Source organism: Mustela nivalis (genome assembly GCF_964662115.1).
Source record: "Mustela nivalis genome assembly, chromosome: 3".
NCBI lineage: Eukaryota > Metazoa > Chordata > Mammalia > Carnivora > Mustelidae > Mustela > Mustela nivalis.
Window position 1 is genome coordinate 133,435,619 of NC_139022.1, and position 18,921 is coordinate 133,454,539.

General features: G+C 43.0%; 1 protein-coding gene across 1 annotated transcript in view; it reads left to right on the forward strand.

Annotated features, from left to right (window-relative positions):
• The window catches only part of TIMD4 (T cell immunoglobulin and mucin domain containing 4), a gene marked incomplete at its 5' end in the record, with an annotated part of 33,261 nt that extends 16,282 nt beyond the window's left edge, over positions 1–16,979 (forward strand). The window contains 4 exon segments of the mRNA XM_082725029.1: positions 12,506–12,552; positions 13,964–14,054; positions 15,320–15,359; positions 16,255–16,979. Coding sequence (XP_082581155.1) covers positions 12,506–12,552; positions 13,964–14,054; positions 15,320–15,359; positions 16,255–16,339 — 263 coding nt within the window. The 3' untranslated portion in view covers positions 16,340–16,979.
• Between the last annotated feature and the right edge of the window lie 1,942 nt (positions 16,980–18,921).

Genomic DNA, 18,921 nt, shown 5'->3' on the forward strand with positions numbered 1-18,921 from the left:
ACATGGCACAGGAATAAAAGAGTTGTGACATCTGCTCCATAGGGGTCACACTTTAGTGGGAGGGACAGGCTGTGCATAGCAAACAATCACCCAGTGGGTTTTGTTTGGGGATAGAAGTATGGAAAGTTTTCCTCCTTGGATGAGAACATTTCTTAGTGCAGGGAAGGGTGAACAGGCAGGTAGAATGGCATGAGCAAAGAGACGGGGACTTGTTGAGAGCAGAAAATCTTTAGAGATTGTCTAATAGTTTAGTTTAATCTAGTGGAGACAGGAAGCAAGGTATGGTCTAGGTTCTTAAAGGACTTGATTGATAGGCTGAAGAATTTAGATTTTTATTCCAGGATGATAAGGAACAATTCATGCTTTCTGGGTAGGGAATGACATTTCCAGTTCTGTTTTAGGAGACATTGCTCTAGTTGGAGTGTGGAAGTTGTATGAGTGAGAGCCAGCCTGGGGGCAGAGAGGCTACTCAGGAGGCTCCTGCAATAATTCAGGCCAGGGATGAGTTTCTAGACTAGAATGATGGCAGCAGTAACTATGAGGGGTGACAGAGTCAGAGCCACTTCGGAGTTGAGATCAAGAGGTTTTGATCACCAAAGTAAGAATGAAGGATGATGGATTCTCTGTACCTGGGAGATTAGATCGATGTGACAGGTTAACTAGTAAGGAACTCCAGGAGGAAGAGTGAAATCTGTTTGGGAGAGCTGGAGTTCAAAGGCCCCTTGGAAATGTGGGGCTGGGTTGACTTACAGATGGGGTGGGGATGGGGGTCTTTGATGATTGGCACTTACCTCTGATCAAATAATAATTCCTGTGATTCACATAATTGCTGAACAGGAACTTGCTACTTAACCAATACTTTAATACACATTATCTCATAAGGGACAGTTCAGGGCTATAGATATAATTTGGGGAAACATTGATAGTAAATGATACTTACTGAGTGCTCATTATATACCAAGCCTGAGTACATTGTCTTATTGTGAGGCATTGTCTGGATTTGTGAGAAAAATTCTATTATTATGTCCATTATAAAGGAAAGTGACTCAAGTTCGGAGACGTTAAGAAATTTGCCAGGGGGAGCCCGGGTGGCTCAGTCAGTTAAGTGTCCGACTCTTGATTTCCTCTCAGGTCCTGATCTCAGGGTCCTGGAATCAAACCCTGGTCAGGCTCCACGCTCGCTCATTGGGGAGTCTGGTTCTCTCCCTTGCCCTCTGTCCCTCTTCTAATCCCCCAAATAAATAAAATAAGCTTTAAAAATTTTTTTTCCAGAATTTGAACCTGGGTCTCTTGGTTCTTGAAACTGAGCTCTTAAGCACTTTATTATATTGTCTCATTAGCACAGGAGTGACTAAAGCTCCTGTGAAATCACCTAAAGATACTGTGTGAGATGAAGAGGGAGACGAAGAGCTGGAAGATGGTAAACGAACAACCACCCTGGGAGAGGAGGCGGAGAGGGAGACAACAAAACCAGGAAAGGATCCAGGAGAGCAGGAGTGCAGAGAGGGCTGGGCTGACAAAGGTAATGGAGGGAGTAGTCCAATGTTAGGAAATTCAGAATGGCAGTCCAATAGGATGAGCACGTAGGTGGCTGTGAACTGTGACAGGGGGACCGTTAAGAGAACAGCCTTAGCTCTATGGGTGGAGTTACTAAAGTCCAAGATGTTAAAGAATAAGTCCACACTGTTAAGAAATGAGTGTTAGGTGTTCTCTCAAGGGGTCTGAGGATGAATAATTTAGAAAAGGGGAGAGTGAATAGAGCAAGGGTGGTCCTGGTGTAGGAGAAGGGGATCAGTCAAACATGAGGGAGGTAGGGTTTGGTCTAGAAATGGAGGGAAGAGAAAAGGGAATGAGGCTAGAATAAATGAAGGTATGGAACCATCTGATCTCGTGTTGACTTCCCAGGGGAACAGGAGAACACTGAGGAACCGAGACCTTCAACTCTTTTGGTCATCCAGTCCATGTTTACTAGACTTGGCCTTGGCCTGGAAACATAGGGTGCTTAGTAAAAATATGGATTGCTCTAGTCTACCCAAGACTTGCAGAATTAGGACCTCTGGGTGTGAATCCAAGAAATTGTTTGCTTAACAAACTTCTTCAGGAGACTGTTTTGAAGCTAGCCCATCCCTGGCCCCAAGAAGGCATTCAGGATTTGCTGGTGTAGTGCATACTCCTTGTTCTACATAGAAGGAAACTGAGGCAGAAAGGCATTGAAAAAAGTTCAAAGAGAAGTGGGAACGAAGCCTCAGGTAGGACTCTTTTCTGGCTCTCAAAGCAGAGCTCTTTCCCCGACACTGTGCTATTTTATTAAAGACAAAATCGAACCGTGTCAAAACTTGACATTTTTCTGGGTCCTCAGTTGGTCAAGGACACAAAGAAATTGTAGGGGGATTACCATTTTCAGTCCAAGTTCAGCAGAAGGCACAGAGGAAGGCAGGGGAATGAAGCAAAGCTCATTTTCACTCACAAATGCCGTTGTTAGGAGCAAAGAAATTGGATGCAGTTGATTTCAAAGTCAACATTTTTTGTGAGGCATTAGCCGATTTGTTTTATCTCTCACGGCCACGCTGTTCACAGGCTCGAATCAGCTGGTAGGCGGGCGGTCTGGGGATAAAGGCAAAGGACAAAGAGTGGGTTCTCATGGTTCTTCTCGCAATAGTATTTCTATTCTACCAACTGTACAAATGATATTTTTTCATTAATAAAGTTGGGATGGAATCTGTGTAATTCTAACATCTAACTGCTCACCTTCAGAAAGGTCAACCAAATAAGAACAAAGAGGGTTGCCAAGCTTTAAGAGAGGTATGGCCGTGGAAAGCAAACAGAGTGAAATAGAAAGAAGGTGCCAGCCACTGAAACAGAACTCGGAGTCGGCCCTAGGATGGGTCCTCGTTACTGGAAAACCAAGTGAGCTGGATGACACTCTGCAGACCAGAATGTTCCTCTGACACGGAGCTAGGCACCGGAGAGATCTCTGGTCTCCCAGTGGGGAGGATAAATGACACACCTTGGCAAGTTCTAGGAGGAGGTGAAGCATCTGTTCTCCCACTGTGATCAAGTCATTGGCTTGACAAGAGTCCCAGCCCTGGCAGCCTCTTGAACCCTGGGATGCTCAGAAGCACAGCGCCAGGCGGGGTGTGGGGTCGGGGGGCAGAGAAGGTGCGAGGGGGCAGACGTGGAGTGTGGAAGCAGATATAACTGGGAAAAGTTTTCAATCAACAATAACCATGCCTCAGGTAAACCTGGCTGGTTATGACGCTACCACTGAATAGAGCTTTACTATTTATTAGCAATTGTTACTAGCTATGCAGGCTTGGGCAAGATGTGGGACCTGAGTTTCAGGTTCCTCCCCTTACAATAATTCTGTCCAAATTTACTTACCTCTGCAGATTTATTTTTTAAAAAATACTTTTAAAAAAGACTTCATTTATTTATTTGAGAGAGAGAGAGAGAGAGAAAGCATGAACCGGAGGAATAGCAGAGAGAGGGGGAAGCAGGTTCCCCACTGAGCAGGGAGCCCGATGCGGGGCTCGAATCCAGGACCCTGAGATCATGACCTGAGCTGAAGGCAGAGGTTTAACCCACTGAACCACCCGAGGGCAGCATCAGTAGATTATTTTGAAGTTCAAAAGTAATAATAAGCGTGAAAGTGTTTTGTGTACTTCGAGACGCTTACCTCGTGCTCATTATCATCACCACCAATAATAATAGTTAGAATCTCCTTTCCAGAAACTGCACCCCACAAAGCAGCCAAAGATGAGGTTTCTGTTCCAAATGGATTGCTACCAAGTAGCAAGATATTTACTCTCCAGTACTGATCTTTCCATAGCACGTGTGTGTGAGCGCTTGCCATGTTTTCCAAAGGCTGTAAAGCTCAGAGGATAAGAGCTTGGGCTCTGCAGGTAGATAACCTTGGCTCTGAGATTTGCTCTTTCCTCTCCTAGCTATGTGACTTGAGCAAGTCACCTGACATCTCTAGGCCACAGGATTCTCACTGTGCAGTGAGCACAATAATGGAATTTCCTGCAGAGCATTTTTTGAGATCAAACATGGAAGTCCTTCTCATTATGCCTGGCATGTAGTATGGTTTAGTGCTTGGTATATGGTGTCTGTTTATTATTATTGTTCTTGTTGTTGTTAATACTTTTGAGGTTTCTTGGTAAAATGAGGACTTTGCGATCTCCCTCAGTCAAGATTTATTGATCATCTGGGTGTAGGAAGAGCCTTACAGACATTGCCCTTCAGAGAGGATTCTGTGGGGGAAGGATTAGGGATGGGGTCTTATCTATGCCTCAGTGAGACCCTCAGATATTGGCACGTAAGAGCAGAAGTCTGAGGTGAGAGCTCTGGGTTCTCACAATGATGATGTTTTTGTTGGTGGGGAATCCTTAGAGGCAGTGGAATCTTGAGGCCAAGTTTGGAACTCTGTCTTTTTTTTTTTTTTTATAGATTAAAAAATCTCTTTCTTCAACAGAAAGAAAGAGATCACAAGGAGGCAGAGAGGCAGGCAGAGAGCAGAAAGCCCAATGTGGGCCTTGATCCCAGGATCCCAGGACCCTGGGACCATGACCCCAACCTAAGGCAGAGGCCCAACCCACTGAGCCACCCAGGATCAGTGAGTCTTAGATAATGGTGTTCTACAGTCCCTGGTTTCCTTCTATTATCTCATCAGCATAAAAAGTGAAGTCATCTTACCATTCCTTCTGCTTTGGGAACTACATTGGGTGCCAAAACATTTTGGTCTCTGTTCCCTTCCAGAATTGGAAAAAAAAAAAGGTCCTCACTCAATTTTGCCCCTGGTGCTAAAGAACATCTGACTCTCAGAGCTAATGATTGATCTATTTAAGTACATAGTGCTCTTTTTGATCATTGCTCATATTAAAAACATTCAGTGTGAAATGCCAATTGAATATTACCCCCACCTTAAAAGACCACCAGAGACGTGAGTCAAAGCCAATCAACAAGGGTTGTTTATTGCAGGTTCGAACCTGGACCTCTGCACCGCTCGTTGCCGATAACGCCGAGAGGTCCAGAGCTGGGTTGGTGCAGGGTTTTTATAGACAGGTACAAACAAGTTTCGGGTGGGGCTGAACTGATTGATTGACAGTTTGAACAGGCATACTTGGCGTCAGTGAATTGGGTCAGGGGACCCCGCGCAAAAGCAGACAGAGCAATCTTACAGAAGCAGAACTGGCCGGTTAGCCCACGCATGCGAAAAAAGCACTATTAGGATATTGAAGGCCTGGTTACTATCAAGTAAAGACAATTGGGAATCTCCTGGTGGAATGTTACATTCCTGCTATCAAGAATCCTTGTTAGTGAGAATTAGGTTTAGAAGAAATTTAACTTTATTTACTTTTCCTTCTACCTCCGCCTCCTTCGGTTTTTTATGGAGGGGAGGGTGACATTAGGGCTATCGATAAGGTAACTTCTTTGTTGTAATCTCAAGGACATTTGCAAACCAAGGGAGATTCCTGTCTTGCAGGATTGTGATCTCAGCAAGTTAACTATTTATCGTTTTATGGCAGTCAGGGGTGCCTGAGGAATGCTACACATATGGAGGGGAGCGGGTGAAGGGGCGGGGGTGCAAGGCGCCAGCTTTTGCTTTGTCCTCAGCCAGCCTCCTGCTCCTTCAAGTGGTCTCTGAAATTTAAGGGAAGTTTGTGAAGTCAATAAATGTGTGTTTCTATTTTCAAAAGACTTTTGGAAATTTCAGATCTGTGTGAGTGCTGCCAGGCAAGTTCAGAAAATATGGGTTCTAGTCATTTCCTTTGTTACTCATTGGTGTGAAATCTTGAGTAAATGAAACTGTCTCTAGATTTTAATTTTTCTCTTGGTGTTGATAAAAAAGGGGAGATATCAGAGGAGATAATTTCTAATTCTTTTCAAGTCTAAAATACTCCAACAGATTTGGGCATCTTTTTTCTTTCCTTTGGATTATTTAAGACCATACCACCAGTTTTCCAGAGAGGGGCAGCATAAGCCAGATCCTGAGATGAAAGAACTGAAGGCCTCAGGTTGTCACTTTTAAAAATTCCATGATTATGTTAAGATTGTATCATTGGATTGACTTATATCAGAACTAAATTTGTTTAAAAGTAGAGAGACACAAGTAAAGTCCTTGTGTCTATTAATTTAATGATGAATCAAAATATGTAATAAATGTACCCACAAAGAAGATAGAGTGCTTTTATTTCTAGTTGATTTCTGGCACAGGCCAGAGAGTCTGTATTTTCAAACAGGATTTTAATATGCTCTTTACCTTTTCTCTCGGAGTGGCTATCATCATGATTTTTTGAGTCATTCAGAGTTGGGTTCAAATTTCCTTTTATTGTGTGTGTTACTTTAAGTGAGTGATTTAAACTCTTTCAGCCTCAGTTTATACATCTGCAGAATGGATAGTATAAGCATAAAATGATATCATTTACCTAAAGTGCTTATCACTGTGTCAGGCACACTGACTTAATAAAGGCTCAATAAATTGATGTTGAAGGGAGTACCAAGTAATTTTGAAACCAATTTCTGCCCAGTGGATGGAACAGTGGTGATATTCAAAGTGGATTTTAAAATATTCTCTTATCTAAAAATTCAGTGCCATTCCAGATCTGCACAGAGCACATAGTTTTATTTCAGTGGGTGGGTTCAGGTCTCCTAACTTAGGCATAATCACCTTGAAGGGGAAGTCTCATGATCTTAGGGCCTGAGGGTCTGAAGGTTTTAAGATTAAAATTATGCTCTGATAACTACACCAGAACTCAGCAAACTTTTCCTATAAAGGGTGAGATGGTACCTGTTTTAGGCCTTACAAGCCATGCTGTTGGTCTTAACTATTCAGAGTGGCCCTTTTGTGCAAAACCAGCCCAAGGTAAAGTGAACAGATGGATACTGCCTTGCTCCAACAAAACTTCATTGATGGGTGTGGAAATATGAATTGCCTGTAGTTTACATGTGTTAGGAGTTAGTCGTATTTTGTTTTATTCTCAATCACTAAAAAATATAGAAATGATTCTTAGCTCTCAGGCTGTACAAAAATGGGCATCAGAGTGGATTTGACCTTCAGGCCATAGTTTGCCAACCCTTGATCTACACCACCCAGACATATGACACATTCTTTAGAAAGGGCAGTATTGAGTCTATTTCAACGGGCTCATCTAGCATAGGCACTGAAAACTGCTTCCTACCCTACTGGATTGTAAGTTCTTTAAAGGTAAAGCAAGTGTTTTTATGTTATTGTTTTCACATTTACCCTTAATATTTTTATATTATAAAATAAGTACATGCTCTTGTAAAAGAAAACAGTAAAACAGTAGAAAGTGAATTTCCTTGCATTGCAAACGTTCTCCCCAACTACTCACCCCAAATGACCCAGAAGAAGAAATAATTGCTCTAACAGTATGGTCTATATCCTTTCAGATCATTTTCTTTTTCTTTTTTAAGAAAATATTTATTTTTAGAGAGAGAGAGAGAGCGAGGGAGGTGCAGAGGGAGAGAGAGAATCCAAAGCAGGCTCCAGGCATAGCTTGGAGTCCAATGTGAGGCTGAATTCCAGGACCCTGAGATCATGACCTGAGCTGAAACCAAGAGCCTGATGCTTAACCGACTGAGCCACCCAGGAGCTCTGGATCATTTTCTTTTTCTAATAACATAGTAACATCTATCATTATTTTTTATAAAAATTTAAAAATTTTTTACAAAATCGTTTTGAAATTTGCTTTAACATTTATTCACCAATTTTTGTTTAACAAATCTTTATTGTAAAGCACTGTGTGTCATGCATATATTAGATTGAACCATATGAAATGTGGGTATTTAAACCACTTTTTTTTTTTTTTTAAACTTTTTTTTTTTTTTTTTTTTTTTTTTAAAGATTTTATTTATTTGACAGAGAGAGATTACAAGTAGGCAGAGAGGCAGGCAGGGAGAGAGGAAGGGAAGCAGGCTCCCTGCTGAGCAGAGAGCCCGATGCGGGACTCGATCCCAGGACCCTGAGATCATGACCTGAGCCGAAGGCAGCGGCTTAACCCACTGAGCCACCCAGGCGCCCTTTAAACCACTTTTTAAAAGCTTTTTGTTTTGAGACAATTTTAGACTCAACGCAAACTTGCAAAAATAGTACAGAGAAATCTTTACATTCCTCCAGCTTCCCCCCAACATCTTACCTAACTATAGCACATGGTTAAAGTAGGAAATTGACATTGGCACCATACAATTTCTAACAGCAGTCTTCAAAGTTTCACTTAGACAGTCACTGTGGAGTTGTTTCAGAGAAATGCTACATGAGTTGGCTCTTGACTCAGGCATCTTGCCAAGTTTCAGTGATTAAACACGTGGTATATATTCTACAGTTAAAGTTTTCTCATTTGAGAAGATTTAGAAAGTATACAGGAGTACTGATAAAAATTTTAATTGCCTATAATATTTCCACTCAAAGTCAGATATATTTAGTCTTTCAGTATTTTAAATTTTCTTTGTGGAGGAAGAGGGATGCATGTGTTTCTTAAATATTTACATATTCATTTCCTATACTAAGTATAGCTCCAAATCCTTTTAAAAAAATTACTGTGAAATGATCATTTTCTTGGGTCATTCAAATTTTTTGTAAAAAGGCATCCAGAAATATAAAGGATAAAAGGGACATAGGAGATCAGTTGTGCAATACCATCATTTTCAGATGAATAAACTGTGGCTCAGAGAGAGGAAATGTCATGCCCGAGGTCACCCAGCCGAGAAATGTGGAGCATACAGATACTCAGTGACAGTGAAGGGTAGGGGAGGCCCAGGGGCAGCCTCATAGTGCTCAAGGTCTGGGGTTAAGTTTTGTAGGAATTCCATTTTGCTGGAGTACCCATGCCTATCAAGAATTCAATCAAGAACCTAAAATTAAACCAGAAAGCCAATTTACTAATTTACAATGAGAACTCTGCCTAGAGAGTCCATATTTGGGTAATTTTTTAAATGTAAATACGTTCTCACCCTGTAGGCAAATCTGATATTAATCAGAAGTATTGGTGAGTCCATAGACCTGGGAAAAGTATAATTAAGTTGAAGATTATTTATTGTTATTAATGTTAATTAATTTCTTTTAGATAGAAGACATATATATGGTGAAGGTACAAAGTGTACAAAAAAACATTTAAATGAAAGGTCAAACTTCCCCTCATGTGCCCATCCCCAGGGCTGAGGTTCCCATGGAAGATTTTAATGACCATGAGCCTGTACAGGGTCTGTGTCTCTGTATGACGTTCCCAGGGATGCTGTAAATATTTACCAGAATGTAGTGGTGCAAAACAACGCAAATATATTATCTCACAATTTTGGAGGTCAGAAACCCTAAAGTTGAGGTGTCAGGGGGCCCATGCTCTCTCTAAAGGCTCTAAGGGAAGAGACTTTCTTGCCTCTTCCAGCTTCTAGTGCCCCCAGAATTCCCTGCCTTGAGGCCATCTCCCTTCGATCTCTGCCCATCTTTCTGTGGCCTTCTTTGTGTGTGTGTCTCTCTGCGTCTTCTCACCTTATAAGGACACCTGCCATTGGATTTAGGACCTATCCTAAATCTCGGATGGTTTCATCTCAATATCCTCAAACTAATTACAGCTGCAAAGATGCCCTATTTCTAAAAGTCCGCAGTCGGGGCTTCTGAGTGCTCATACATTTGAGGAGGACACTATTCAACCTACCATAGTCCCCCTCTCCCAGAACTGCTTTTTGTGCAAGTTTGGGGTATGGGGAAGTCCTGCCTTTGCCTGGATGTGCTTTTTTAAGGGTTCAGGGTCTTAAGAATGTCAGGGCCAAGATAGCACAGAAGACCAGGAAACGAGTAGTCTTCGCTTGTCTACCCCACCCCCCAGCTGCTAGCATTGCTGTTTCCCAAGTATCAAACATCACCATCCACTCGTGTTCCTTGCTGCTCTTCTGTGTCTAACACTATCGCTGTGGAGCGCCTCCCACTCGGGCTTTTGGCATTTTCAGAAGAAGAGGAAGAGGAGGAGGAGGAAGAAAAGAAAGAGGAGGAGGAAGGGAGCAGGGAGAGGAAATAGTGTTCGGTATTCCTTGGCAGTGTTTGTGTTTGCAAAATGTCTCTCCTACTAGACAATTCCAATTTAAAATACAGATTAGCTCTGACAAAACTGACCTAGGCTGGCTTTTCTCTTTGATGGTTTCAATTTCGGTCTTATCTATCACAAATGATTGTAATACTACAGGATTTTGACAGAACAGAGGTAGGAGTTTTGAATTCTTACCTGTAATTTCCAGCTCTAGGGAATAATAGCGGAGAGAAAAACAACAATAACTGAGTTGTAGGATATGAAAACACGCTGAATTTTCCCCTCAGAGTTTTAGGCTCATAGGCATTCAACAAGTCACTTTCCCTGTCGAACAAATAAGCTCTCTTGTACCAAATTATGAGCTTTAGAAAACCCATCATATTTTTCTTACACCTGGAGTGCAAAGAAGCTTGAGAGAAACAATGATCAATTTCAGTAATTATTCACCTTGATTTTTATTTTACTCAGGCCTCGAATACGTGTGGCTTTAGGTTCTGTTTCTTTAGGCAGGTTTTCTTGTCCATATGATTCCGTGTCCTTTCTAGGCATTTTCTTCTGTCCTGGCTTATGTGACCCTGGTTTTACTTACTGCTTTCTGCTGTTTGTTTCTCTCTTTTCCCCGCCTTCTCTGTCTACCTTTCAGGAGCTGGGGTTTCTTAGGATCCCCGCTCTTCTTTCTCTGAACACGTGACCGTTGGATTTCTTATACATTCAGAGGATTTTAACTGCTCCCTGGAGACTGATGACTCCCGAATCAGTATCTGCAACTGCAACCTTCCCTAGAGTTTGATTCAAATTCAAATCCATCAACTGCGAGTGAGGCGACTGGCGTTTGTGTGTGTCTCTCAGGCACCTTATGCCATGACTGTGAATTTGAGCTTGGCGTCTGTCTCCCCGGGACGGACCCTTCTGCTTCTGCTGTGCCAGTCTTGGTGGACAGTGGGGCGATGGTCCAGAGTCTCAAACAAGAATCTGTGAGTTATCTAAGACTTGGTTCTTCCTCACCCCCATGTTCAGTGTCCATATCCTCTTGATCTCCCTTCCAAGCATTTCTAGAATCCTCCTCTCTCCCTTCATTTCTGTCAACTCTGAATTTCAGACCTGGCATCAGAGGATAATTGATCTTCTCATCTTGGCTATTTCCTTATCCTCTTAACTGGACCATAGCACGCTTAAAATGTTTTTGCAGTTTCCCACTGCTTACAGAATTAAACGGAGACTTACCAGCATGAAACAAAGGCCTTCCCTGACTGGTTCCTGCCCATCTCTGTGGTCATCCTGGCCATTCCCCCCTCCCACTCATCTTCTGCCTTCACAGCTGCCTGCCATTCCACACGGAACCACGCTGGTTCACACTTCCATGGCTTTGCTGATGCTGCCCTACCTAAAAGGCCTTTACCATCTTTCTTTGCTAATTCTAACACAATCTTAATTCAGCTCAGATGGTAGTCATTCAGCAAACACTTATTGAGCACCGAGTGTGTGACAGGCAGTGTTAGGGTCCCTCTGTTGAGGAAGCAGAGAGGGACATTGTCCTCAAGGAGTTTGATTCTAACAGCTCTCACTGAGCTACGATGTTGGGCTATGTGCCTCTCCCTCCTCCTGTGCTCCCTGGCAACCTCGCATACCCCATCACCACCAGTGGCCTGTGAGGCTGCGATGACCTTCTGGTCTGCCTTCTCTAATGTACTGTGAATTTCATGGTTGGGGGGAGGGGCTGAATTCATCTTAGTATTCTTAGTGCCTGGAACAGTGCTTAGCAGAGTATGTTTTGCTTAAACTCAGCTATCAGTTATAAATAAATGAGTCTATGTCTCAGCTTAAAATTTACATTCTCAAGGACATTTACCCTTGTTCCTCCAGAACAGGTCAGCCATTCAGCCATCCTTGTGGTATGTCCCTAAACATATCTATTTATTGTACTATTATTGTACTATTGATTCCTAGAACATTGCACCGTTGTACTCTTTATTCCCAGAACGTTGCACAATTATAACATTTTTTTAGCTATTCACCTTATTTGCTTAAATTTGTTTTTCTGCATTAACTTGTACGTTTTGTCAATAAGGGTGATAGTATAGCTAGCAGATAAATGCTTAATAAGTATTTGTTAACTGATAGACGGACCATTTTCTTGCTGGATTAAAAACCCCAGACACATTGCTGGCACCAGCTGAAAATTTAGACCCTAGTCGTCTGCTGGCCCAATGCCCCGTCCTACCCATCTATAAAATGGAGATGTTCCTGGAGGATAATGTTGAATAGCTGGTGAGCTTCAGATAAAACCAGCTTAAAACGAATGTGTTGTAAATAAATTATATGAAAAAGGAAAGATGGGATTAAAAGATTAAACATGTCAACTGAAATTCCAGATGAGCTTTGAAATGCCTGTTGCAGGACGTGGTATTTTATTCTCCCAGAGGAAATATAAACATTTCTCCCCCAATCTTCTTCCTTCCCAGCAATGGAGACAGAAATGCCTGTGCAAAATGGAGTTGAATCAGAACAGGTAAAATTTTTGAGAAGTATTGGAAGCATAGGACTTTGATTTTTAGCCACAATAGAGGTTTGCAGAAATGAACTGGGGAGGCAGATACATCTGAGCAGCAACTGTAGGTAGGGGAAATAGTTAAGCAATTTGTAGGCTGATGCCTTGTGTTCCTGGAAGAAATCATGTTTCGATCATTACCTCTCTACGTGCAGACGTTTTAAAAAACAAAAAGAAATAAAAAATACAAAAACATAGAAAAATCATCCTGTGTGCCTTGTGTGTGGCCCAGGATTAGTGACATCCTGCAGGACCGACACTTGCCACCAGCATCCTTCTTAGTCGCTGAGTGTACCCTTCATTAATTTTTATTGTCACCAAAGTGATTCAAGCTGCTTTAAGTAAAAACGGCAGGCAGAATTGACACCTACAAGCAAAAAGGGAAGGCCCCCCGCATTCCTTCTTTCTTCCTTCCCTTCTCCCTCCTGAGAGGGAGATTGCTGGCTCTCCTTGCTGCTGTGTCCGAGAAAGGGCCAGGCAGGTGAGGAAATGGATGTGGCTAGGCAGCAGGGGTGACATGGCCCCCCCCCCCCAGAACTAGGAGCTGCCTGAAGAACAGCCCTTTTCAAACGATTTGGTGTCAGGACCCCTTTAGACTTACAAACATTAAAACGGAAATTGAAAACGATGTTGATGAATTCATTTAAAAGCAAGAATAACAAAACAAATCCTTGACATGCGAACATGAATAACATGAAATACAACTATATTTTCCCCAATGAACCATATTAGAAAAATGGCCTTAGTGGCATTGTCTTACGTTTCTGCAAATCTCTCGACTTTCTGGCTGCATGGGAAGCAGAAAGAATGTCGCATCTGCTTACATATTCTAGTATTGGAAGGATGACCTCAGCACATCACTGGTCAAGCCACCCCGGGGAAGACCTCACTGTCCATCTTATGAGAATGACAGTGAAAATGGCAAATAATGTTCGTGAAAATCATTTTGATCTCATGGGTCCCCTGGCTGCACTTTGAGAACCAGTGCTGTGGAAAATTAGAAATGAGTTCCTTTTTTTTCTTGAATCTTATTGCCTCCGGAGGTCTAAATCAGCTGTGAGGAGAGCTGCCTGGGACTGGGCAGAAGATTTCCTACCTTCAGAACCCTGAACCCTACAGCCCATATGCCTGATGTCATAGAGGGGGAGAATTGGGTGGTCTGGGTAAATATTCCAGATTTGCAAAGATTTCTTAAAAAATTCGGATTTGCAAGGGTGCTTTGCCTCAATCTTGAGCCCTATCAGGCAAAGTTGGAGGTGGGGGGGAAGCAGTGAAGCTGCTGGCGAGTGGAGGGTATGATTGGAACAGGAAAATCATGCGGGGGTAATGTTCAGAAAGGACTAGCCCAATCGCCATCCCTGTGTCTCACCAGGTAAAAATGATCAACTCCGACCGGCTGATGATCATTGCTCCCTCCCTGGGATTCGTACTGTTGGCGTTGCTTGTGGCACTTTCCCTTCAAGGTAAGGAGGGCAGGCCCAGGTGGGATGGTGCCCTTGGGAACTGGGGAGCATCCAGGAGGATGTGGGCGTGGCCTCATTCCGCTTCCTGTTCCTGTGTCCTTCCCCCAGAGTCCCATTTCCATCACTGACTCCATCCTGTTCAGGGCCGTAACAGGGAAACTTATTCTCCCTCGGATGCTAAAGCCTTCATGTATCATCTTCCTGATGAAGTTTATATTTTGGAAAAGAAAAGCAAGAACTTTTCTGGAAACTCAATCACTGACAGTCCTGTTGTTATTTTCCTGATGTGTCTAACTCCTTTCCTCCTCATGACTGCCTTAAGTGAAAAATGCTATTATTATCATAGTCTTAGGGTAGAGGAAACCCTGGTCCAGCCTGCTGCTCTGGCTGGGACTGCCCCAGGAAGAAAGCCATGAATGACCTCGGGCTTCTTCTTGCCTTAAAGCAAGCTTTGTTAACCTGGGCTCCACAGACAGACCTCAGCGGAAAAGGATTCCCTTGGAATCCCGTGCAAAGGTACTTGCATGCTCCGATCTGCACTTCTCAGGGGGTGGGACCCACAGTCATATTAGATTCCCCACCTGTCTGTGACCTTACACCTCCCCACCCCACCACACACCTCTTCAAAAAAATAGTTTTAACACACTGTAAAAAGGAGTCATGGAACAGGGTTTATAGTTGTCATGCAAAGTAGAGGTATGTGACATCTGGTTCTGTTGTAAAATGGGGGGAAATTGTTCTGTAGTCATTAACAGAAACTGTTTTGAGGTGGTAAATGAGGAAATAGAACTGCTAACCATCTTGGCCCTTTCACGCAACAGTAGTGAAACTTGCATGTTTCAATACCTGTTCCGTGAACACGGACAAAGGAAATTCTGATCTCAGTAGGAAGCCTGCCATTAGCCTTCCCGCAAAGCCCTTTGTAAAGGCAGAGGCCACTGGTCCTCATACAGTTTTGGAATTTGTGAGTATGTCTCATAAGGAAGTGTTTTAAAACTCAAGTGAGTGCTTCAGCTCTGCGTGGCCAAAGACGTAAGAATGAAGCAGCTTAACATTATTGCCAACAATACGGGAACAGATGCGTAACCGATGGGCACTGCCTTTGGGCCCGAAGAAGTAAAAGGAATGGCTTCGTCTGCCAAAACCAGCCCCTAAATTCTCACCTTTGGCCCAACTCTGCTCTTGGTAAGGCAGCTTTGGGCTTTCCCAGAATTTCACATGTTCTAGCACGGCTACCCTGCTTACCCATGGCCTTGTCTTTTCAGGGAAAGTCATGAAAGCCAGTTGTTTCTCGAAACACACAAGGTAATTCATCTTGCATGACTGATTGTTGTAATGACTGCACATGCTGTTACAAATGATTAGATACTACTCAGTGGTTTAATGACTTGTGCTTGTGTTCTGTTTAAATTAAGGGTTAAAGAAGTGTCGTATTAGAGGTGAAAAAGATGTGGGATTTAACTCACATTAACCTTTGTCTTGATTAACACCGTTATATTTCTCTTAAATATAAATACAAAGGCAGGTTGCATTAATAGAAGCACGGCATGCAAAAGAAAGAAAGTGATATGCCTCTGTCCTCTGTGCTCAGAATTGTTCCACTCTGGGCAATTCATTTTTAAAAGGACATTATTAAACAGGAGTTTATGGGGAAAGAGAGTTGGCACTGTGGAAAATGAAAAGAATATCATTCTTGGGGTTTGGTTCCTCTACCCAATATTAGACCATCAGAACAGTTTTGTTTTGTTTTAAATAGTTTGAAGCATCTCTGGAAAGAGATGTTGGACATCTGTCCTGTTCTATAGCTTTTGGGAAAAGAAATGAAAAGAAGACTGTTGAAGACTGTAGCCTTCCCTTAATTACATCAATACTAAATTATCTGTTACCAAATAAATATTAACAAGTAGGGAAACTGAGATTCAACAAGGCAGCTTTCCAAAGTCATACACACATTGTGATATTGATTTTATATTCTGTTAATATAGAAACGTTTAATTCCCTTATTGGAATAGACTGGGAAAAGTCCTTTATCTCCTACAGTATCGGTTTTCCCATGTGTGAGTGAAGAGGCTTAGATGGGAGGAGTCTGAGCCCTTTTCAAAACTCTGACAACCGTGGTTAGTTATGTTGTGGGTGAGCAACGTCCATTTCTTTCCAGTCATTGCGTTTTCCATTCTCAGACTCCCCTTTCTCCTTGCAGGCTAGACAATGTTGGAGAATGTAAGAACAACTTTGGTGACATGCAGCATGGAAGAGAAGACGAAGACGGTCTTTTCACGCTCTAATACGCCACCTTTCCTCAGGATGGAGAACGGGGACATGATGTGGGAATCTTCAAAAGAAGTCTTAGAATGTGTTGTTTTGTTTTTAAAGCCCTGTTGATTCCACTGGTGTCATGGTCCAGTCTTGCTTTAATTTCACAAATGGAAGTACTTTAGAGACCTTTAGCACCTTCTCTCCCAGGTGTTTTAATCTCCCAGGTAGCATCATCCTAAGTGATCGTCCAGACTGTGCTTGATTAGCTTTGGTGATGGTGAGCTCACTACCACATCTAAAGGAGATCATCCCATCTCAGGACAGTTCTGAGACTTAGAAATATTTAAAGCAAAGTCTGTCTCCAGATAACATCTGCTTCTGGGTCATAACTAAACTCATTGTGTTTACACAGAACATGTGTAATCTCTCTTCTCTCTGGCAGCTATCCGGATATAGGAAGAAGGACCTCATGTCTCTCCAAATTGCCTTGCGTCTGGGACACAATTTGGGGTTCCTTTTTGACCCTAGTTGCCCTTGCCTCCTATGCATTTGTATCTCTCTGTTTATGCCCAACTTTTGGAGTGCATGCCCCCCTCCAGGGATGGTCGGAGCAACCCTGGGTCTGGGTCTCATCAGTAATGCCAGAAGCAATATAGAACTTCACCATCATTTCGGCTCACATTTTCTTTTTTGAGAAAAGGTTCTCCCTTAACCAGGGCTCTCTGGGGACAGGTGTGGTGGCACAGAGTCAAGAGTTTCCTACAACAGGAGGTAAAGGTCCAGGTGGAAGTGGGTGTCAGAGCCCTCATTTAAGCTGGCGTGGTTGGACTTCCTGTCTTCAGTCCTCCCCCCTCCAATTTGTTCTCCATGCCATGGCAGAAATCTCCTTTTCTAAATGCAGATCAGAGAGTCCTATCTCCTGACTTCTAGCCATGGTGTGGAAGAAGCCCCTGGGCTCTGCCTGAGGCCAGGCAGCTACTACAGATGAGTGAGGCTAGGGAAGTGCCGGTGCTGTTCAGAGTGGAAAGCGTCTGTGTCCATTGGACGGACTTACCACTCCAACTTAGAGTAATGTCCTGGGCAACCCAGGATGACAGGCTAGAGCAAGGAAACTAGTCTGAGACTCCAAAGTCTAGGAGGCAGGGTATGCGTTTTACCAAATGAAGAATTAAGATACATAAATCTTTAAGCTGAGACTCCCTGGTCAGAGGAGACTGTTGGTCTAGTAATTCCTCTTTCCCTCTCCATGCAATCAGGATGAATTGGTAGCCACCTACAAATAACTTCCTAGTATCCAGGGCCCAGGAGAGAGGATCGCTTCCCTTAGAGAGCTTAAACATTTAAATGAGATGAAACATACATGGGAAATGCAACAGAATGGAATCAGTGTTGATTTGCCTTTTGCACAAGGAAGGACTTTGATGGAGATGTGGTTCTTATAGTTGATTTTTACATGGTGGGTCCACAATCCAACCTTGAGGATTTATGACAAACTAATTCTGCAACCTTGACCTTGGTCTTTCTAGGTTAAATCAGAGATAACATCCAATCCTTAAGCAGCATTTGCTATGGTCTAGGTACTTGACTGTTTCAAGGCCATTTCTCACTGAATCCTCACAGCAACCCAGCAAAAAGATATATTACTCCTGCTTTTGGAGTTGAGAAAACAAAAGCAGAGAGAGGTGAAGGAACTTGCCTAAGGTCGCATGGACCAACCCCCTATGACAGAGCAGAGCCTTGAACCAGGCTGGAAGGACTCCACGCTCTTAACCACTACCCTGTACTTCACAACTGGGGCCTTAGTTTAACATTCAGTGCATACAGAACTGCAGTATTGGCCTGCGTGGGTCCCAAATGGATTTCAGTTTGCTCAAATCCACGGCGACCTGAGTGTTTTGATGGTTCTCCTATCCCAACCCCATCCTAACCCCTTTATAGCTCAATCTTCCCTTGTCTCCATATTATTTACTCAGAATCTTATTTGCATTTGCAGAGGAAGCCGCAAGTGGAGAACCTGGCAGGAACCTTAATGAAGCCAGGTGGGACACATTTAAATGGCAATGTGTTGAACTAACTCATGAAGAGTTGGAGCCAGCTGTCAGCGGGCTTAATGAAAGGTTAACAGGAATCCAGCAATGGGTGGCTGGGGAGACTCTTTGTCTCTCCAAAGAAAACAAAAAGTTGAGAAGTGAGCTCCCTGGGTGAAGGCAAGATCAGAAGGAGGAAGCCACTTGTAACCAAAAGGCTGGGTCTCAAAATAGAATTTCATTTGGATTTGTCAACATGTTATCACCATTAAAAAAAAAAAAAAAGGCATCGTGAATTTCTCAGCTCTCTGAACATCAAAGTACAGTAAAGAGAAGGATGCTGGAGTAGGATGAATGCTGGTATTGTTATGAGGGTCTCGGGGCGTGCTGGAGCTAGCTGCTTGTGAAACAGAAGATGCGTTTATTTTCCATCTGAGCTGGAAAGGTGCTGTTCTGCAGTTGTGTGCTTTATCGGTGCTGCGTGGGGATTGGGGGCTGGGAGTGTGTCCAGGAAAGATCCCGACACATCCAGTAATTCAATTCTCATGTTTTACCTGTTGAAACTGAGGCCCAGATGAGGGGAC